Source organism: Phascolarctos cinereus, unplaced genomic scaffold (assembly GCF_003287225.1).
Source record: "Phascolarctos cinereus isolate Bilbo 61053 unplaced genomic scaffold, phaCin_HiC Scaffold_4;HRSCAF=312, whole genome shotgun sequence".
Taxonomy (NCBI): Eukaryota; Metazoa; Chordata; class Mammalia; order Diprotodontia; family Phascolarctidae; genus Phascolarctos; species Phascolarctos cinereus.
In genome coordinates, this window is record NW_027555847.1 from 371800752 (window position 1) to 371823749 (window position 22998).

The window sequence follows — 22998 nt, forward strand, 5'->3', positions numbered from 1 at the left end:
GGGTTCCTGACTGATCAAATTGGGGATCCCAGAACTGAGGATGCTCCCCAAGTAAGCCCACAGACCCATGATGCTGCAAATACTATGCACCTCAATGTGGGAACCAATTACCAGTATGAATTATGAATCTTAAATTTAAGTCAATAAAAGATGCTAAGCATACTGGCAAAAGTGGGTAGAGGTGACTGCAAATATTAAACAATGCAAATTCCAATATTTAATTCCTTGCAACACTGGAAGAAAAGAGGACTCAATCAACAACCATTTATTAAGCAATTATGTTTTAGGCTAGGGATTCTTAAACTTTTTGTGTCACGGACACAATTTTTTAAATGCACAAAATACATTAGAAAAGAAACAAATTATATTAAAATACAATTATAAGAACACACACAAAAAAAACCAAGTTTACAGACTCCAGGTTAAGAACCCTGGTCCTAGATTACAAAAACAAAAATTCACAGTCCTTGCTCTCAAAGAGCTTACAATTTATTTTGGAGAAAACAACACGTACATCCAGGTATATACAAAGCAATTGATTTTATTAAGAAACCAGGAGCTGGGGTAGAAAGCATCAAGAAAGTTTTCATGTGGAAGGTGGCATCTGAACTAACTCTTAAAGGAAATTAGGATTTCTAAGAGGCAGAGAGAAGGAAGGAGTGCGTTCTAGCCAAGGGGGACACAGAGACAGACATAGATGGCCATGTATAAGATACAGTAGGCATGAAGGGGAGTATAGGGTAATAAGGTTGGAAAGGTATGTTGGGGCAAGGTTGTGAATAGCTTTTAATGCCCAATAGAGAAGAGTTTATATTCAAGTCTAAAGGCAACCAGGAGTCTGGAATTTACTGAACAGAGTAACACTGTCAGTAACTTGGATAGCTATGTGGAAGATGTAGGTAGCCTGGTGACAGAAGGTTCCCCCAGTACAAAAATATATCTTCCCCTCATTAGAGATTTATTTGGAATAAGAGGGAAAAGGAAAAGTAGGACGGAGATAGTAAAGACCAAGGAAGAAATTTTCAATTTCATAATTCTGTCTTGGTTCTTGCTAGCAATTTAAATGAATCAGTGAAAATCCTTTCCAGGTTAGGAAAGCCTATGTGTCACCTTAGTAGAATGGGCTCTTATGGTCCATTCAATTCTGCCACCAGCCACCCACCCACCACTCAACTCCCCAGGAGGTCATAAATACAGAAGAGCCACAGGTCAGCTGGCCAACCCTCATGGGAGGATCATATGCCTGCCTCCTTTTTTTATTTTTATCTTTAGATTCCCCTGGGACGCTCTAAAACCTATTCACCAGAATATTAGCACCTCCTGTATAAGTTATATATTTAAATAAACATCTACAATTAATACACTAAAGAAACCTGTGAGTCAATCTCAGTTACCATCAGTATGAAGTTTCTTATGGAAACTTAATGTTGCTATGTAACCTGCCTCAGAAAAGTGGTGAGCAAAGTCCATATTTTTAAAAGATTCACTGGATGACGTGTTACAAAGAGGAACACAAGGTCAAAAAAACAATACAAACAGTGACTGAAAATGAACCAGACTTTTGTTGCCTCCTGCTGCTATCAGGTAATAAAACTGATTAACATGACGATAAATCTATTTTCAGGGAATGTAGTGGAAAGGAGAGAAAAGTGACTTCTCTCTCTTCTTTAGGACAGAACTTGAGCATTACAATGACACAACATCTAGTTTCATTTTTGTTTTTTCTATTTACATCGTTGTAGTAACCACAGAGATCATGTGCCTGGTTCTGTTTACTTCACTTTGCATCAATTCAGATTAAGTCTTTCCAAGCTTCTTCATAGTCACTGTTTGTTACACATAGAAGAAACATTCTATTACATTCATGTGCCATAATTTGTATAATGATTTCCCAATGGAAGGGCATCTACTTTATTTCCAGTTCTTTGCTATGAATGCTATGAATATTTTGGTGTATATTGCAACCCACTTATTTCAAGTAGTATTTGACTATGTGAAGTATGCAAGTCCAAACAAATAATTCCTACGGTCTCTTGTAGTTTCTTTATAATAGAGATTGATCCAGATATTAATTCTAAAACCATATAAGTTAGCAGTTTTGATTACATTCAGGTTAAACAGAAACCAAGTTAAATAAGCACTTCAGCTAAAATATAGCATTTTTGAATTCTTATATTCATCCTCAAGTGCTTTCTAAGATTCTTCTTACACCTCTTCTCTTTTTTCTGCTTAATCCATTGTTAGCAGAAAACAGAATTTTCTCTGCATTTAGGTAATGACAGCAAAAAAATTGAGCTGGTAGGGGAAGAGTACTAGATCAAACTCAAAGGAACAGTTAAACTACAGTAAATATTTATCTAATCAGTCTATCATTTATTCAAATTGGGACTTTAAGGAGGCTGCTGGTGTTAAGAGCCACTCTGTGCAATACCATTAAGGCCATACAAAGGTCAATTCAGCAATGTAGCCCTACCCCTCCTGGGATTATTGGGCCCAAAATAATTTCAGATAGAAATCTGGAGAGTAGGCTCAGTTACAAATTGGCACATGAAAACATACTCAGGTAATGCTGATAGTTTTTTTCTTTGGAATGTCAATCACCATAAAATCCTCTGCTAGAGTCACTTCTTGGAAATCTAACACAGATTCTGCTTGCTTTTTCAATTCTCTAATATCATCTGCTTCTCCCTCTCCAGACACGAGATGTGGTTTATACCTCTGACTGAAGTGAGTGAGAACCAGTTTCTTGACTCTGCACAACTTGGCAAACTCTGCCGCCATACGTGGGGTGCTATGACCGTATTCTTTCGCTTTGTCCATGTGAGTGTCATCCAGGGTGGCCTCATGAACCAAAAGATCTGCCTCGAAGCACAGTTTCACTCCTTCATCACCTACAACCCCAGAGCAGTCACCCAAAATGCATACTTTTCTTCCAGGAATAGGCTTTTCTAAGACATCTTGGGGAGAAACTTGAACTCCATTTTCCAAAACGACAGTAACTCCATTTTTCAGTTTCCCATAGGCAGGACCTGGCGGGACACCTAATGATGAAGGCAGATGTGATTAAATCACAGGAATGGTATTTACAGCTTTTTAAGAATGTTCCACTCTATCATCATCACAAAAATCAAAGAGAAAAGGCATCTGATTCTTCTTACAATTGTGTAACCATTAAAAAAAAAAAGTATGAAAAACCAGGATTAACTCTATAGTTTAAGAAGCTCAGTTTTGGCTGTTGGTGTTAATGGTATCTTTTTGATGAAGCTGTTCTTCATCCACATTTTAGATGATTTTTAAGCTTCTAAGTCCTACCTGGGATCTCATCACAGCAACCATAGCAGCCTTGTTTCCACACTCTGCATAGGAAGGAGCACAGAATGCGGCACTGCATATCTACCACTTAATCTCTGGATTAAGCTGTTCAGGTAATGCTACATAACCTACACCTAGATGAGGCACATCCAGTGACCTGGAGAACTCACAAAAATAACAGATAAAATAATTCTCTTGTGTGACTTGACCGAACACAGTCAAGAGGCTATCTTTTCCCAATGGAAGGGCATCCACTTTATTTCCAGCTCTTCGCTATGAATGCTATGAATATTTTGACGTATATTGCAACCCACTTATTTCAAGTAATATTTGACTATGTGAAGTACGCATCCCCATTTAAGTTATAGCCATCCAACAAACTGAATGGGCTGCTGAATAAAAAGCATAACTCAACATTCTTTTGTTGATATGTAAAACCAAGCATCACTATAAAGGCCACTGTTATACCAAACTGTTATGGAAGGCCAATGATCATTCTTAATGTTGCTATGGAACTAATTCCTTCTGTAACTTCCATTTCACCTAGCATTGTGCTGTTTAGAGACTACTTAATGAAGTTAGGTGAGGTATGCCTATAATAACTATAAACATATACAGCACAAATACTATTTAAAAACCAGGGTGGTAAATCTGTACAGTCTTTTGGCAGCCTCATCTAAATAAACAAAAACTGGGATGCAGTTCTGATAATGTGTTCCCATAATTATATAGTCTGCTGCTCCAAAGGGACTCTTGGCTTGCAAAAAAAAAAAAGTTCCATAGCTCTGCATCTACAGTAACAATACCCCCCTCTCCCCACAGCCCTCCAATGTTTACACATGTTTGGCTTTTGCTCTGGCAAGTACTTTTGGCCTTCTGGAATTAAGTCTTTAATCAATAAGCAAACTTCCAGTAAAGAATTTAAGTAGACACGATTTTTCTTGAATACTTGGATGGCAGATAAGACGGGATGGTTCACAACTGCACTGCCATTTAAATACTTTCAGCAGCATCAAAGACCACCTCACACAATAAAGGGCAACAATTTCACTTACCAAGGTCCTTTAGTTTCTGTGCATTGAGTCTACCTGGACGTTCCTTTTCTGCAACTGAAAAACCAAAGGATGGAATGCGATGGAAGAGGCGAAATGCTTTTACAAGAAACTGCTCATCATTGACCAGTACATAAGAGCCTTCAACTGAGTCTAAGAGGATTGTTCTCCCTTGTATCTCTTTGGGAGGGCTATCAGCTCCATCTAGGTAAGAGAAGTCTTTTAATTCTCCAGCAGGGCACTGATCTTCTGTGGGCACCAACTCATGGACAACGTAGGGGAAGGTCAACTCTGAGCGAGAGAGTTCCATAGTCTTCCAGATGAAGTTACGAAGCCCTACAGGCCCAAAGATTTCCATAGGTGGTTTGGAAGCAGTGGGACTGCTCTGGAGACTGATAGTACAAAGAAGACCAGGAAGGCCAAAGAAGTGATCCCCATGAAGATGAGTTATGAAGATCTTTGTAATTCTCCCTTTTAAAATGGAAAAGAAAAATAGGATCATAATTTTATTTAGGAGGGACCAAAACAAAATGACTTGGAAGATGAAAAGCATAAAGAGCAGTAGTGTATAATTAAGGGTTCTATTTCCCATGATCTCATTCACTGAAGTTAACCAAGTGATTCAAGGATCTTTTTTGTAATAATTATACCATACAGCACGGAGTAGTGGATGGGGTGCTTGGAGTCCAGAAGGTATGGGTCCAAGCTCTGTTCCCAACCCTTAACTAGCTCTGTGAAGATGGGCAAATCACTTAACCCCCGGGCTTCAACAGATCTCTAACCCTGTAAGTGACAGATGGGTTTCAATTTGCCTTGGTGGAAGAAGTTCCCACACCAATGAAATTTCATACTACTGACAATTTATTTATTTTCTTTTTTTCCCCCCTATAAATTCTTTTTTAAATAATTTTTTTCAATTGTCAAGCATTTATTCTTTCTCACTCCCATATCCCCAACCCCCAGAGGGAGGCAGGGAGAAAGAAGGGAATTTTTTGCTCTAGTTTTCAAAGTTCTATCTTTTTTCTTTTTTTTTGCTTTTTGGTGAGGCAGTTGGGGTTAAGTGACTTGCCCGTGGTCACATAGGTAGTAAGTATCAAGTGTCTGAGGCTGGATTTGAACTCAGGTCCCATATTTTTTTTTTCAAAACATAAAATCTATCTGTGACCTAACATGGTTCAAAACAGCTTTCTGAGGCAATTGGAGTTAAGTGACTTGCCCAGGGTCACACTGCTAGTAAGTGTCTGAGGCCACATTTGAAATCAGGTCCTCCTGACTCCAAGGCTGGAAGCGCTATCCTCTGCGCCACCTAGCTGCCTCAGAACAGCTTTTTTTCAAATGAACACTCCAAATACAATACTTTAGTCTGTAATCTGAATCAATTTGTTCTCTAGATGAATCTTTATGAAACTGCTCCACCACCAGTAGCCAAACACTGGAAATGGGGGGAAGGAGGACATCTACTCTAAGGGAATATAGGTAAACTGGGACCTTTGGCACAAATACTAGTGCTGTATCACTTCCTTTGATTCCCTTTATTTATACTTTTCTTCTCTGGGATATCTATTTTCCCTTTCTCTTTCCTAGGCCTGGACACGTCTAAACACGATTTGATCCTTCTGGAGGCAAACGAAGCTTCTGAGGAGGTTGATAAGACCTGGTCTGAACCTGGCCTCCGCGATGACATGATCAGACTCTTCTTTTTTCTCCATTTTCTCATACAACAACAATAGCTGAACTTAGGGTCACTGACTAGGTACCCAAAACTAGGAAACCCTTCTCTACCAAGTGAAGAACTATTTCCCACAGTGTTATCAAATAGTTTTACTGAAGATGTAACATTCCACTGTAGACATAGAGAGAAGGTCTAAAGAGAAAGATAATTACCAAAGGGAAGGAAATAGGCATATGACAGATCACAAAAAAATCAGGACTTTCATTTGGAAAGATTAAATATGGGTGAGCATACAATTAGCCTAAAATCATGAGAGGGACAGGAATAATGAATCTGAACTTTGTCAACAGAGGTAGAAGAAAACTTTGAAGGAGGTAAATTTAAGACAAATAAGTTTCTAAAGTGAGTAGTAAATTTAGGCAAATTGTTACCTGAAAGGTGGTACAAGGTGAAACAGGTGGGGACAAATTAATGGGCAGCAGGTCCATAATGGGGTATGAAGAAGAACTGGAAGGTTGGGTCATAGGCTTCTAATCTCTTAGGCAGACCATGGAAAACAATGATACCTTCCCACCAAATATCCTTGATGCCTTTGTCAACAAGAGTATGAGTCTCAGAGTGGCCTTTCTTATGTTCTCACATCAGAAAGGTTTTTCTACTCTTCAGACAGAATAAGTCTTCTGGAGAGTAGCAGGTACAACAGCATAAAGCAAAGCATTCCTTTATACAAATCTTAAATCCGTAAGGCAAAAACTCATTTCTAGCCAGAAAGGTATCATACTGTAGTGGAAAAAAGGTCTGGATTTGAAGTCAGAAAACTTGGCTTTGAATTCATTAGGGTCCTGTGTGCACATCACTTAACCTCTCAATTTCCTCAACTGTGAAATGTGGATACTACTACTTACACAGAGGGTTGTTTGGGGAAAGCACTCTGTATATATTAAAACATCATACAAGGCAGCTGTGGCATAGTAAAACTATACTAGTTCTAGAATCAAAGACCTAGGTTCAAATCTAGATTTGGTCACTTATTAGCTGTGTGACTTTGGGCAAACGGCTTAATTTATATATATTTCCTCAATTTCCTCAGCTGTGCCATGGGGATAATAATATCTGTGTCACCTACCTCAAAGGCCTATGGTGAGGGATCAAAGGAATTAACAGACTTAATTCTGCCCATAAACTGGAAAGTACTATGTGAGCTGTTATTAGAAAATACCATTCAACAAAGATTCAGAAGGCTCAGATACTGGGTATCAAATCCTAATAATTCAGAATTTGAGAAAAACATTTAATAACAGTGACTACTGATGTGTAATTAATAGTAAACAAGTTAGAGATTTATCACTTGAATTACCTGGTAAATGGGAACAATAATCTGAGCATCTACCTAACTTAAAGGGATCCTTTGGGTACAGGAAATCTATATATTTTGAGCTCCTTTGGAAGAAGGTACACTACAGCTGCCCAACAGCCTCTGATCACAATCTTTTCCTTGCAGCCTCTGGGCATCTGTAAATCTGATTTTTAAAAGCTGATGACCCTCCCAGAAAGGCTGGAGGCAGTGAGGAGAGCTTTGTTCAGGTACTCAAAAGCCCCAAGAAGTGGCCCAAAATGTCTCAGAAACAGAGAGAGAGCAGGACACAGCTTAGCACTAATAGAGCCGGTGTTGCTTATAGAGGGATATGGGTGACTGTGGGGCAGATGCCCAAAGGGTGAAATGATATCACATTCCTATAATTTGCCTGCTAGAGTTCCTTGCCAACACTTTCTTGGTGCAACACCATTACTTCCCCCTCCTCCCCCAAAATATCTCAGCTAAGGATCCTCACCATAAATATAAATTTCAAGCATTAGTTAACTTTTGTCAGGCATATAAAGTACTTGAAGAGTAATGATATCAACCAGATTTACTGTATTTACTGAATACCTACTTCCTAAGGACACTGTACTTAGTACTGAAAAGGCACGACTAGTTTCTGCTGTAAAGAAGATCAGGATCTATTTGTGGAGACAGGATTCACACAGAGAACAATGCATGGCAGCATATAATTAAGAGTAACGTCTTTGCTTCAGCATGGAAGGGCTGTAGGAGTTCAGAAGACAGGGAGATCAGAGAAGACTAAAATGCACAGAGAAGGCTTCACAGATGAGTTGTTGGGACTTGAACTGGACCTTGAAGGATGCATAATTTGTTTAGGCTGAGTGTAGAAGGCATTACAGGCAGAAAAAATAATGTAAACAAAGGCAGAGAGGGAAGGTAGACTGAGTCTGGTGTATTGAAAGAATGGGGAAATCAATCTGACAAAAATGGAAGGTGCCACACTTGTCAAATCAGGGACAAAGCACTCACCTAAATGTATAAGTCCTTCCATGATCTGGGCCCTAACTGACCTTTCTAGCCTTCCCTGTCATCACTATTCTACATGCATCTCAGCTGCAAACAACTCTGGCCTTTTCCCCCCTCCACACCTTTGTTCATCAAAAAACAGGCATTTATCTGTTAAACACCTGTTATATGCTAGAACTGGGGAAACAAAGAATGAAACAATCCCAATTTGAAAAAAACTTAATTCTAATGGGAGAGACAACAATTACGTACATAAGTACATACAGATGTATGTACTTATACAGTGAAATACAATGAAAATACAAATAAAGGTAAAGTAGTTACAGGGTAGATGACAAAGGAGGAAAGGGGCAGGAAGAGGGAATGGGGAAAGGTTTCATGTAGGTGGTGTCTGAACTGCAACCTGAAGGAGAGGCAGAAGAAAGGAAGGAGTACATTCCAAGGATGTAAGATAGCTGCCACAAGGCAGAAGAGAGGAGAGATGAAAGGCTGTGTGTGAGGAATGGAGAGGTGGCTGGTCTGGCTGGACTGTCGAGTATGAAAGTAATATATAAAGAACCTGGAAATATCACTTGGGGCCAGGCTGTGTAGGACTGAACAGAGGAATTTATATTTTATCCTAAAGGCAATAGGGGGCTGGGACAGTTGATTGAGTTGGGGGATGACACAGGTAGACTATGTAGCTGGGGAAAATATCTTAGCTTTCGGTGGGCAGCCTGCTCTTCTCTATTCATCAAATACCACCACAGTGTGGCTGTACGGGCTACTTTTCCAGATGGACAAGGTAGTTCAAGATACAAATTCAGAAGAAGGCAACAACTTGAAAACACCAACTAGTAAAACCTCAAAGAAAAATGCAGATTGGATACAACCTCAAAAAAATTCTTAGAAGAGCTAAAGAAAACAAATTCTTAAAAAAGCAAAAAAAAATTCTTTAAATTCAAATAAAAGCAGTAGAGGAAAAAATGGGAAAAGAAATGAAAGCAATGAAAGAAAATTATAAAGAAAATTAGTTTGGTAAAACAAAGTACAAAAAATACTGAAGAAAATGACTCCTTAAGAATCAGAATTGGCCAAACAGTTAAAAGATGTACAAAATCTTACTAAAGAAAATAACTCCTCAGGGGCAGCTAGGTGGCGAAGTGGATAGAGCACAGGCCCTGGAGTCAAGAGAACCTGAGTTAAAATCTGGCCTCAGACATTTAACACTTACTATCTGTGGGATCCTGGACAAGTCACTTAACCCCAAACACCTCACCAAAAAACAAACAAAAAAAAATCACTCCCTAAAAAATTAGAATTGGTCAAGCAGAAACTAATGATTCCATGAGACATCAAGAAACAATAAAACTAAGTAAAAGACCTTAAAAATAGAAGAAAATATGAAATATTTCATAGGGGAAAAACACTGACCTGGAAAAAAGAACAAGGAGGGATAATTTAGGAATTATTAGATTACCTGAAAGCCAGGATTTAAAAAAGAGCCCAGATATCATATTTCTTTTTTTTTTTTACATACATTCTTATTAAACATATTTTCAGATTAGTGATGTTGTAAGTAAAAAATCAGAACCAAAAGGAGGAACCACCAGAAAGAGGAAATAAAACTCAACAGAAGAGAAAAAAATAGCAAATAGTATGCTTCGATCTGCATTCAAATTCCATAGTTCTTTCTTTGGATGTGGATAGCATTTTCCATCACAAGGCTTTTGGAGATGTCTTAAATCCTTATATTGCTGAAAAGGGCTAAGTTTATCAATATTAATCATCTCACAATGTGGCTGTTATTATGTACAACGTTCTCTTGGTTCTGCTTACTTCACTCAGCATCAGACCATACAAGTCTTTCCAGGTTTTTCTGAAGTCAGCCTGTTCATCATTTCTTATAGCACAATAGTATTCCATTACATTCATATACCACAGCTTGCTCAGCCATTCCCCAATTGATGGGCATCCTCTCAATTTCCAATTCTTTGCCACCACAAAAGAGCTGCTAGTGAATATTTTTGTACACGTGGGTCCTTTTCCCATTTGTTTGACCTCTTTGGGATATAGCCCTAGAAGTACTATTGCTGGGTCAAAGGGTATGCACATTTTTATAGCCCTTTAGGCATTGCTCCAAATTGTTCTCCAAAATGGCTGAATCATTTCACAACTCCACCAACAATGCATTAGCGTTCCAATTTTCCCACATCCTCTCCAACATTTATCATTTTCCTGTTTTGTCATGTTGGCCAATCTGATAGGTATGATGTGGTACCTCAGAGTTGTTTTGATGTGCATTTCTCTAATCAATAATGATTTAGAGCATTTTTTCATATGACTATGGATGACTTTAATTTCTTCATCTGAGAACTGCCTGTTCATATCCTTTGACTATTTATCAGTTGGGGATAGACATCATATTTCAAGAAATTACAAAAGAGGGGACAGCTAGGTGGCGCAGTGGATAGAGCACCGGCCCTGAATTCAGGAGGACCTGAGTTCAAATCCGGCCTCCAACACATAACACTTACTAGCTGTGTGACCCTGGGCAAGTCACTTAACTCCACTGCCTAGCCAAAAAAAAAAGAAAAGAAATTACAAAAGAAAACTGTCCATATATCTTAGAACCAGAAGGCAAAGTAGAAACTGAAAGAATTCTACAACCACCTTCTGAAAGAAATCCCTAAATAAAAACTCTCAGGAAAGTCACAAACAATTTTCAGAGCTCCCAGGTCTAGACAGAATACTGTAAGCATCCAAAAACAGTGAATTAATAAATAAAACTAGAAATTAGTTTTATGAAAAAAATAAAATAAAAGAGATAAAATAGTGGCTCATTTTTTTTAAAGGTAGAAAATCAAATTTCTTGTATCAAAAATGAAAAGGGAAAATGCACAACCAATGAAGACGAAATTAAAGCAATTATTAGGAGCTATTTTGCCCAACTATGTGCCAAACAAAACTGACAATCTAGGCGAAATGGATGAATATGTTGTTGGTTCATTTCAATTGTCAGACTCTTTGTGACCCCATTTAAAGATTCTTGGCAAAGATACTGGAGTAGCTTGCCATTTCTTCTCCAGCTCATTTTACAGATGAGGAAACTGAGGCTAACAGGGTGAAGTGACTTGCCCAGGGTCACAAAGCTAGTAAGTGTCTGATGCCAGATTTTAATTCAGGGAGATGAGTCTTCATGACTTCAGGCTCAGCACTTTATCCACTGCGCCACCTAGCTGCCCCAGATGAATATCTACAAAAATATAAACTACTCATTTTAATAGAACTGGAAATAGAATACTTTAACCCTACCATAAAAAGCCATAAAGAAGTTCCCTAAGAAAAAAAAATACCCAAGGACCAGGTGGATTTACAAGCAAATTGTACCAAACATTTAAAGAACGATTAAATTCAAAATTATATAAACTGTTTGAAAAAGTAGATAAAGAAGGAATTCTACCAATTTACTTTATGATACAAATATAGTTTTTCTTTTTTCTTTTTTGACTAGGCAATGGGGTTAAGTGACTTGCCCAGGGTCACACAGCTAGTAAGTGTTATGTGCCTGAGGCCAGATTTGAACCCCCGTCCTTCTGACTCCAGGGCTGGAAGCTCTATCCACTGCGCCACCTAGCTGCCCCACAAATATAGTTTTGACAACTAAATCAGCGAAAAGAGCAAAAGAGAACTACAAACCAATTTCCCTAACGAATATTTGATTCAGAAATCTAAATAAAATACTAGCAAGGAGATTACAGCAATATATCACAAAGACCTATGCTATGACTAAGTGGGATTTATATCAGGAATGCAGGGCTGATTCAATATTAGGAAAACTATAAGCATAACTAACCATATCAATAACAAAACCAAAAATACGATTAATCAATAGATACAGAAAAAGATTTTGACAAACTATTCATCTTTTCTCACCTTTTAAAAATTTTATTTAGTATTTTATTTTTCCCCAGTTATATGTAAAAATAATTTTTAGCGATTGTTTTTTAAAAGTTAAAATTTCAAATTCTCTCCCTTCCTTCTTCCCAATCCCATTAAGAAGGCAAGCAATTGGATATAGGTTATACATTTGTAGTCATGAAAATATCACATGCATATTAGTCACGTTATGAAAGAAAACAAAGAACAAAAAACAAAACCTCAAGAAAATAAAGTAACAAGTATGTTTCAATCTATATTCAGACACCATCAGTTCTATCTTTGGGGACAGATAGCATTTTTCATCATAAGTCCTTCAGAGTTGTCTTGGATCATACAATACCTAATCCTTTTAAAAACACTAGCAAGCATAGCAATAAATGGAGCCTTTCTTATAGTAAGTGGCATCTATCTAAAAATAAGAGCAATCATTACCTATAATGAGGACAAATTGGAAGCCTTTCCAATACTTTGTTGGAAATGCTCGCTATAGCGATAAGACAAGAAAAAGAAATTGAAGGAATAAGCATAAGCAACAAGGAAACAAAATTATCACTTTTTGTAGAAGACATAATATACTCAGAAAATCCAAGAGAAATGACTAAAAAAAAACTAAGTGAAACAATTAACGACTTTAGCAAAGTTGCATGATATAAAACAAACCCACGCATTTCCATACATTACCAATAAACCCTACCAGGAAGAGATGTAAAATAACTGTAGACAGTACAAATTACTTGGGAATCCACTTGCCAAGACACACAGAGCAATCATGTGAACACAATTACAAAACACTCTTGACACAAATAAAGACAGATCTAAAAAACTGGAGACATATTAAATGCTTGTGGGTAAGCTCAGACAATATAACAAAAATGACAATTCTACCTAAGTTAACATACTAATTCAGTACCATACAGATCAAATCATCAAAGAATTACTTTATGGAGCTAGAGAAAATAATAAAATTCATCTGGAGGACAAAAGGTCAAGAATGCCAAGGGAACCAATGAGAAAAAAATGGGAAGGCAGCTTACCAGTACTATATCTCACACAATATTACAAAGGGGTAATTATCAAAACAATTTGGTACTCTATAAGAAATAGAAAAAGAATCAAGGGAGGCAGCTAGGTGGCTGCAGGCCGGCCTTGGAGTCAGGAGGACCTGAGTTCAAATTCAGCCTCAGACCAAACACTTGACACTTACTAGCTGTGTGACCCTGGGCAAGTCACTTAACCCTGATTCCCAAGAAAGAAAGAAAAAGAAAGGAAGGAAGGAAGGAAGGAAGGAAGGAAGGAAGGAAGGAAGGAAGGAAGGAAGGAAGGAAGGATGGAAGGAAGGAAGGAAGGAAGGAAGGAAGGAAGGAAAGGAAGGAAGGAAGGAAGGAAGGAAGGAAGGAAGGAAGGAAGGAAGGAAGGAAGGAAGGAAGGAAGGAAGGAAGGAAGGAAGGAAGGAAGGAAGGAAAGGAAGGAAGGAAGGAAGGAAGGAAGGAAGGAAGGAAGGAAGGAAGGAAGGAAGGAAGGAAGGAAGGAAGGAAGGAAGGAAGGAAGGAAGGAAAGGAAGGAAGGAAGGAAGGAAGGAAGGAAGGAAGGAAGGAAGAAGAAAGAAAGAAAGAAAGAAAGAAAGAAAGAAAGAAAGAAAGAAAGAAAGAAAGAAAGAAAGAAAGAAAGAGAAATGAGGCAGAGACCAACATCTCATACTGTATACCAAGATAGGCTCAAAATGGGTAGTGATTTGGACATAAAGGTTGATATCATAAGTAAATTAGGGGAGCATAGAAGAAATTACCTGTCAGATCCATGGCTACAAGAAGAGTTAATGACCAAACAAGAGGCAGAGAGATTCATGGGACATAAAATAGACAATTTTAATTACATAAAATTAAAATGTTTCTGTACGAATATTAGCCAAAATTGAAGAAAAACAGGAAACTGGGGGGAAAGTTGTAGCAAGTTTCTTTGATTAAGGTCTCATTTTTCACATATATAGAGAACTAAGCCAAATTTATAAAAATTGGCAGCCATTCTCCAATTGATAAACGGTCAAAGGATATGAAGTGGCAGTTTTCAGAAGAAGAAATCAAAGCTATCATTAGTCACATGAAAAATGCTCTAAATCACTAGTAATTAGTGAGAAATGATTCTTTTTCTCTTATATTAATAACCAATTATTAAATTAGGATTGAGGTTTTCCCTTCCCATTTCCTCAATCAGAAACAAGCCCCTGGAGGTTATTCAGCCAGTCTCTGAAGGACACTGCTGATAAAAGAGATTGCCCAAATCCTCAGGGTACATGCTTCTTGTGGGTGGGGCCCCCTCTGACCTTACAAACAGAATCTGGTCCAGGGGAGTTCTTGCCCTTGGGAAATAAGCCCTTGTACTTGGAATTTTCCATGAGAATTTAGGGTGGGGGCAGCTAGATGGCTCAGTGGATAGAGCATCGGCCCTGGATTCAGGAGGACCTGAGTTCAAATCTAGCCTCAGACACATAACACTTACTAGCTGTGTGACCCTGGGCAAGTCACTTAACCCCATTGCCTAGCAAAAAGAAAAAAAATACAAGAATTTAGGGTGACCCCGCTTATGACGAAGAAAACCAAGCAGAGTGTTCTGAGTAGAGATGGATTCTTTTGTCTAGATTGCTGGAGGGAGCTGAATCTCACCATTAGGTCATGTCCTCAACAGGAAGAGCTGAAGACTTTTTGCCCACTTCCTCATTAATGTGTCCACCCCCTCATTGCTTGTTAACCAATCAGAGTTGATTTCTACCCTCTGGTACAACCTGTTTTCCAAAGGCTTGTAAGTATTCAATATAGGGGCGGGGGGAAGGGAGGTGTCTGGTTTCTGAGGGGGCTACTGACCTTGATTTATTACTTCCTAGACATAATTAATAAATTGATTAGTAATTACCCAGAAACTCTGTCTCTCAGACTTCTCATTCATCATATTAGCGAAATGCAAATTAAAATAACTCAAGTACCACTTTAAACCCTTCAGAATGGCTAAGATGGCGGAAAAATAAACAACAAGGAAACAAAATTATCGCTTTTTACAGAAAAGACGATACTACTCCTAGACGACTCTAGACGACAGAAAAGTAAAAAGACAGTTTTTTGTCATTTATAAAATGACAGCTGGAGTGGATGTAGGAACATAGGGACAGTAAGGCACTACTGATGGTGCTGTGAACTAAGTAATCCAGCCATTCTGGAGAACAGTATAGAACTATGCCCAAAGGGCAATAAAACTATGCATACCCTTTGATGCAGCAACACTGCTACTAGGTCTATGCCTCAAGGACATCAAAGAAATGGGAAAAGGACCTATACATAACAAAAATTTATAGCAGCAATTTTTCTGATGGAAAAGAATTGGAAACTGAATGGCTGAATAAGTTGTAGCATACGATTGTGATGTACTACTATGCTGAAAGAAATTATGAAGGGATGGTTTCAGAAAAACGTGGGAAAACATGCATGAACTGATGCAAAGTGAGCAGAACCAGGAGAACAACTAACACATTACTAAGCAATACTGTAAGGAAAATCAATTGTAAAAGACTTAGCTACTCTAATCAATACAATGATCCACCCCAACTCCAAAGGACTCCTTTAGTAGAGAACTGATGGCCCTAGAGTGTAGAATGAAGTTTTTTTTTCCTTTTCACTATTTTTCTTGTGGAGTTTTTTTTGGGGGGGAGGGATAGCTAATGTGGAAATGTTTTACATGACTGTATATGTATAATGGATATATATTTCTTGCCTTCTCAATGGATGAGGGAGGAGTTAGAAAGAGGGAGTAAATGTAGAGCTAAAAAAAATTAAATTAAAATTTTCACCCATCAAAATCATATTCACTCTTTAAAGCCCAGTAAAAATCCTACTTTCCTTATGAAGACTTCCCCAACTGCCTCAGATGCGGGCATTTTTATGCCTCTTGACATTTTTATTATTCTCATTACACTGATCAAAAACCAACATAATATTGTACTTATTCCAGAAAATTCCATGGTCTTTCTTACACATCTTCCTATCCCCAAGTAACTGGGCAATGTGTCTTGCAGATAATAAACACTCAATAAGTATTTGATGAATGAGAGAGAAATCTGAATCTGAAAGATGAGTCCAGATTAAAGGATCTTGAAAAGCAAGCAAAATGATGGAATTTCAAGAGATTCTCATGAATAAGAAAAGCACCCAAGGTACACCGACTAACCTGCCTTAAGTTGGCTTTTCATGAACTGTGTTTGTGTCCCTTCCCCACAATCAAAGAGCCAACAGGCACCTTCACATCGGAGAGCCACGGCAGAGGCTCCCCTGGTGGGCGATGGGTACGCAGAGCCTGTTCCTAGGAAGGTTACATCCATGGACATCTTCCACCCTGAAACAACAAAAGAGAATCCTGAGATCACTGTACATCATAAATCACAAACTTGGAAATCCTGTAGACATTATTGCTCGAGGGTGAATGACATTCTGGATGCTAGTCCCCTTGGTTAGGCTACCCAAAGTCTATTGTAGTGTTCTACACAAATATAGGGTAGATTTGAACAGCTCCCAAAATGCCTTTTACCACCAACTTCTAAATCACACAGTACTGACAAATTATTTTTCTACATTTTTTTTATTTATTTTGTTCAGTGTTTCCTAATTACATGTAAAAATTTTTTTATCATTTTAAAAAAACTTTAAGTTCCAAATTCTCTCCATCCCTCCCCTCTGCCTTCCTTGAGAAGGCAAGCGATTTGATACCAATTATACCTGTGAAGTCATGCAAAACACATTTCTGTATTAGCCATGTTGCAAAAGAAAACAGACAAAAAACCCTCAAGAAAAAAGAAAATTTAAAAAGTATGCTTCAATCTGCATTCAGAGTTCATCAGTCCTGTCTCTGAAGGTAGATAGCATTTTTCATCATGGGTCCTTTGGAATTCTGACTTAAATTTTTAAAAAAACAATTAATTAAAAACATGTCAGAATTCAGTTTAGGAGATAAGACATTAAAATAATGCTCAGCAAACTCTGGGTGACTCTGAAGCCATACTGAGCTCTTCTCCTCCAAATTTCTTTATGGCTCTTAATCCTGTGTTGTTGTTTAGTCATTTTTTCAGTTGTGTCTGACTCTTGATGAGCCCATTTGGGGTTTTCTTGGCAAAAATGCTGGAATGGTTTGCCATTTCCTTCTCCAGCTCATTTGACAGATGAGGAAACTGAGACCAAGAGTCTTCTTGATTCCAGGCCTAGCACTCTATCCACTTCGACATCTAGCTGCCCTCTTAATCCTACACTTCTTTACTATTTAACTGCTTCATGAACACATAGCTTTGTTCCCCAACTAAATCTAAATCCCAGGAGACCATATATTTTTGCTTCTTTTGAATTCCCAATTCCCAATACCCCCATTTCAAGAACTAGTAGGAACTCAAACTTCTAATGAATAGTAACTCATGTTTACACAGCCCTTAAAGTTTACAAAATGCTTTCCTCACAACAGGCAGATAACAAAATATTATTATCCACTTAACAAATGAGGTTATTAGGGGGTCAGAGTGGTAAAGAGAGCAGCCACTGGTAATCCGAACTGGGACTTGAGTCCAGATCAAAGGGACATGGATTTAGAGGTAGAAGGGATCTTAAACACCATCAACTCCAACCTCCACTTTTTACAAATGAAGAAACTGAGGCTCAGGAAGAATAAGTAAACTGCTCAGGGTCACAAAGCTTATGTCTACCCAGAATTTGAACCCAGTACTTCCTGACTCCAACTCCAATGACCTATCATACCTAGTAGTTCTCAAACTATGGTCTAAAACTCCCAGGGGGTCCCTGAGACCCTCTTGTAGGTCTGCAAAGTCAAAAATATTTTCATAATAATACTAAGGTGCTATTTGCCTCTTAAAATACCCCTACTTTTTTCAACTATTTATCTGTGTGAGGCCAGATTTTCTTCATATACTTCAACTAAAACAACACATCACAACAGACTGAATGCAGAAACAGGTATGAAAGTCTAGCTGTCTTCTATTTAGTCAGAATTAATGAGATGTGCAAAAATATGTAAAAGAGCAACTCCTCTCACTGATTTTTTGTTTTGGAAAATATCTTTCATAAAAATGTTATTTATGTTAACATGTAATCAGTTATTGCTATTTTTAAATGAATTAATACATGTTTTTAAAATTATTGGTTTTAATTTCTCATATGGTAAATGTCACCAGATTAAACCCACGTAAACCAAGCTCTTTGTAATCCTCAACAAGTTTTAAGATTGGAAAGGGATGCTGAGACCAAAAGTTTGAGAATTGCTGCACTATACTCCCTCTCTTCCGACTCCTAATCCAGTGTGTTTTTCATCCTTAATAGCTGGGATTTAGGCCAAGTGGAAAAGTTGAAAATAAACCAAACTTCCATAAACATACTGGAGGCAAATTGTATAAATTATCTTAAACTTGTTGTTCAGTTATTTCAGTCTCATCTGACTCTTTATGACCCCACCTGGAATTTTCTTGTCAAAGATACTGGAGTGGTTTGCCATTTCCTTCTCCACTCCTTTTTACAGATGAGGAAACTGAGACAAACAGGGTTAAGTGACTTGTCCAGGACCACATAGCTAGCAAATGTTTGAGGCCAGATTTGAGCTCAGGAAGATGAGTCTTCCTGACTCCAGGCCCAGCACTCTGTGCAATATGGTGCCACCTAGCTGCCCAAGCTTAAACTAAGTTATTATTAACTATTAATATTTTAACCAGGCAGCTAGATGGTACAGTAGGTAGAGTGCTGGGCCTAGAGTCAGGAAGACCCAAGTTCAAATCAGGCCTCAGATACTTACTAGCTGTGTGACGCTGGGCAAGTCCCTTCATCCAGTTTGCCTCAGTTTCTTCATCTGTGAAAATGAACTGGAGAAGAAAATGGCAAACCACTCTAGTGGTTACATTCATATACCACAGTGGTTACATTCATATACCACAACTTGCTCAGTAGTGGCAGAGGTTCTTAACCTCTTTTATGTTATAGAACCCTTTGTCAGCCTGGCAAGATCTGTAGACCCCCACTATCTCAGAATAATGTTTGTAAATGTATAAAATAAGGTACATAGTATTGTACAGGAAATTGATCACATTGAAATTCAGTTATTGAAATATATTTTTTAAAAACCTAGGAAGACATAGGATGAACTAATGAAATGAGTAGAATCAGGAGAACAGTGCACACAACTGAAAACTGAATGGACAAGAACAACATATTAAAGCTGAGAACAGAGGCATGAATAATAATTTTAAAAGTAGGTATTATGATGTATTACACAATATGTGCATATAAACTTCTGGGAATACAATATTTCCAACAAAACACTGAAACAACACTGTGAAAATCCTCTCAGAAGTTGTGAAGCAATCCTGCTTCTTAACTTCCCCTCTTCCAATCCCAATAATACCCCAACCTTCCTTTTGCGCCACTTCACTTTGGGAATATCTACCAACATAAGCAAGAAGTACACAGGTAAACGGGAGTCAGGAGAACTGGGTCTCAGTCCCTTTTATTACCAAAAAGATGTGTGACCTCAAGAAAATCACTAAACTTTTCTGGATCTCCTCATACATGCCCTAGCCCTACTTGCCTGACCTTGGGTGAAATCAATTCTCTCCAGGGCTCTAAGCAACTTTTCCGGGGTATAGGGAGAGGTTGCTACTTTTCTTTTAATTTCTACTTACCAAGCAGTTATTTTCTTTCCTTCTTACCTACTGTTGTTTAAAAAAAAATACAAAGCCCTTTTTACACATATGCAGAGTCAAGCAAAGCAAATTCCCACATTGGCCACATCCTAAAACTACCTGGAGTCCTTCCCCTTTGCTAGGCGGTAGATAGCATAGAGGTGCACCTAGGTGGCACAGTGGATAGAGCACTAGGCTTGGAATCAGGAGAGTTCAAATCTGGCCTCAGACACTAGCTGTGTGACCCGGGCAAGTCACTTAACCCTGTTTGCCTCAGTTCCTCATCAGTAAAAGGAGCTGGAAAAGGAAATGGCAAACCATTCCTAGTGGAATATTTCGCTGCCAAGAAAGCCCCAAACGGGGGCAATAAGAGTCCAAAATGACTGAAACAACCCAACAAAAATGGATAGCATTAAGCGTCCTTCCAAAACAGAGATTTTTAACCTGGGGTGAGTGAGTTTAGTGTTGTGTTGTTTTTCTAATTTCTTTCTTTCTTGAATGCCCATAGCAATACAATTTAATTTTTTTCTCTTTTAAAAAAATTATTTATTTTAACATTTTAAATATTTTATATAAATTTTATATCTTACATGATATAAACATATAAAATATATATTATTTTATAAATTTATAACATTAAAAAAATTTTTAAGGTCTAATTTCTATCTCTCCCCCACCCATTGAGAAGGTAAGCAATATAGCAATTACACATATGAAATTAAGCAAAATATATTTTCATATTGCAAAAAGAAAAAAGCAAAAAAAAGTGAAAAAAATGTACTTCAATCTGCACTCAGAGCCCATCAGTTCTCTCTCTAGAAGTGGACAGCATTTTTTATCATGGCTAAATTATTCAAAGGTGATCACTGTACAATATTGCTGTTATTGTGTGCACTGTTCTCCTGGTTCTGCTCATTTCATTAGTCGATTCATCCTATGTCTTCCTATGCTTTTAAAAATATATATTTCAATAACTGAATTTCAATGTGATCAATTTCCTCTACCATACTATGTACCTTATTTTATACATTTACAAACATTATTCTGAGATGGGGGGGGGGTCTACAGATTTCACCAGACTGACAAAGGGTTCCATAACATAAAAGAGGTTAAGAACCTCTGCCACTACTGAACAAGCTGTGGTAAAGAAATGCATGAACAGGCTGACTTTAGAAAAACCTGGAAAGATTCGTGTGGTCTGATGCTGAGTGAAGTGAGAACCAGGTGAACATCGTACACAATAACACCATGTTGTGCGATGACTAATATTGATAAACTTAACCCTTCCCAGCATTACCAGGATCTAAGATATCTCCAAACGCCTCATGATGGAAAATGCTATCCACATCCAAAGAAAGAACTATGGAATTTGATTGCAGATCGAAGCATACTATTTGTTATTTTTTTTCTCTTCTGTTGAGTTTTGTTTCCTCTTTCTAGTGGTTCCTCTTACTGGTTCTAATTTTTACTTACAGCATCGCTAATCTGAAAATATGTTTAACAAGAATGTATATGTATATAGCCTATATCAGATTGGGTGAAGTCTTGGGGAGGGTAGTGGGGAGGAAGGGGGAGAAAAATTTTAAACTCAAAAGCATATGGAAGTGATTGTTGATAAATCAAAATAAATTAATTTTAAAAATGCAAAAAAGAAAAAAAGAAAACTGTCCAATAAAACCAACCAACACATGGGGGGGGGGGGAAAGAGCCTCTGCCACCAAAACTACAAATAGCAGCAAAAGTGTAAGCCTGAATCGGGATGGGGGTGGGAGAGGTTCCATAACAGCAACATGAAAAATCACATATCCTGTCCTTATCCCTAAAAGGAAGGAACTGAACTATCAGTTTCTAACTGCTATGGTTTTATGCAAGACTTTTGTGTTTTTTGAACTTAAGGAACACAAGTTCTTACTACCCAGACTTTTGGCTTCGTGGGAATCTTCTAGTTAGTTGCACTCTCCCATTTTACAGATGAGAAAACTGAGGAAGTAACTCATCCAACCCAGGTCATTTGGGAGGCGGGGCGATCGTGTCACGAACCCACTGGGATCCCAGTACCCCCTACCCCGCCCCTTCGCCCTGGCCAAGTCATTCAGCAAGCGAACGTGGCAAGGCGGCTCCTGCAGAGGTGCCTCCCGGGGCAAGCCTGCGGGGGGGGTCCGAGGGATGGTACGTGGGCCGCCGCGAGCAGACATCCCGTAGAGAGAGCAGAAGAGCGCAGGCGCGGGGGCGCGGGCCACAGCCTGGGCCGGACCCTAATAGCCAGGGGGCGGGGCGAGGAGGGTCAGCCCGGACCTAGGGACGTAGGCTCTGAGGCTCTACTCACCTATTCTCGGGGCAGCTCCAAGGGTGGAGTAAGAAGACGTAGAGAAGCGGCTGCTCCTGGGGGCCAGACAGGAGGCGGATGATGACTATAACCACAGATCCAGGTTCTCGACGTTGAAGACAACCACGCGGCGAGCTGGGGGGCGTGAAATAAGCAGCGGGCGGAAATGTGTCTCCGGCTTCTCTGCCCCCCGCGATCACTTCCGTGTCCTGCCTGGGAAGCTGGGCTGCCTCGGCTTCTCGGTGATACTCTCGGCTGCCCCACGCGCTTTGGTGACACGCACGCTCAGTTCCGGACTGGCCTCGGACCACATGTCCCGAGTGGCCTCCGCCCCCGCAGCGCTTTCCCTCCAAAAATCCACATAAAACAGAATCTTACATGCATTGTGCCGACGGGTTAAGGTCTGGTCATGGAAGATGGCGAAGTTGCAAACCTTCCCCACCCCAACTTTTCTGGCTATACCTTCGGCGGACCCTGGCGAGACCCACGGGAGGTCCCAGCTGAGCCCCTGACATCAAAGAGTCTGACCTGCCACTTTCAAACCCAAACCAAGCAAACTAACGTAAAACACGTTTATTAATGCCTTTTGTTTTGTTGACTTCCCTATTTCACAGAGAGGCAGATTAAGGAATTAATTTGGAATTAATTCCAATTAAT

At 38.8% G+C, this 22998-nt stretch overlaps 1 protein-coding gene across 1 annotated transcript; it reads right to left on the minus strand.

Annotated features, from left to right (window-relative positions):
- Window positions 1-250: 250 nt before the first annotated feature.
- ELAC1 (elaC ribonuclease Z 1) lies at window positions 251-22591 on the minus strand. Its single transcript, XM_020972303.2, has 4 exons — window positions 22342-22591; window positions 16520-16684; window positions 4368-4835; window positions 251-3041 (listed from the first exon to the last, which is right to left on the minus strand). The coding sequence occupies exons 2-4, from the start codon at window positions 16674-16676 to the stop codon at window positions 2560-2562; spliced, it is 1107 nt and encodes a 368-aa protein (XP_020827962.1). The 5' UTR covers window positions 16677-16684; window positions 22342-22591; the 3' UTR covers window positions 251-2559.
- Window positions 22592-22998: the final 407 nt, after the last annotated feature.

Excerpts from the sequence above, each read along its gene's own strand:
- ELAC1 (XM_020972303.2), bottom strand. The coding sequence starts at position 16,676 with ATGTCCATGGATGTAACCTTCCTAGGAACAGGCTCTGCGTACCCATCG. Across the intron at positions 4,836-16,519 it reads GAAAAGCCAACTTAAGGCAG|GGAGAATTACAAAGATCTTC; the intron begins GTTAGTCGGTGT and ends CCATTTTAAAAG. Across the intron at positions 3,042-4,367 it reads ACAGAAACTAAAGGACCTTG|GTGTCCCGCCAGGTCCTGCC; the intron begins GTAAGTGAAATT and ends CTTCATCATTAG.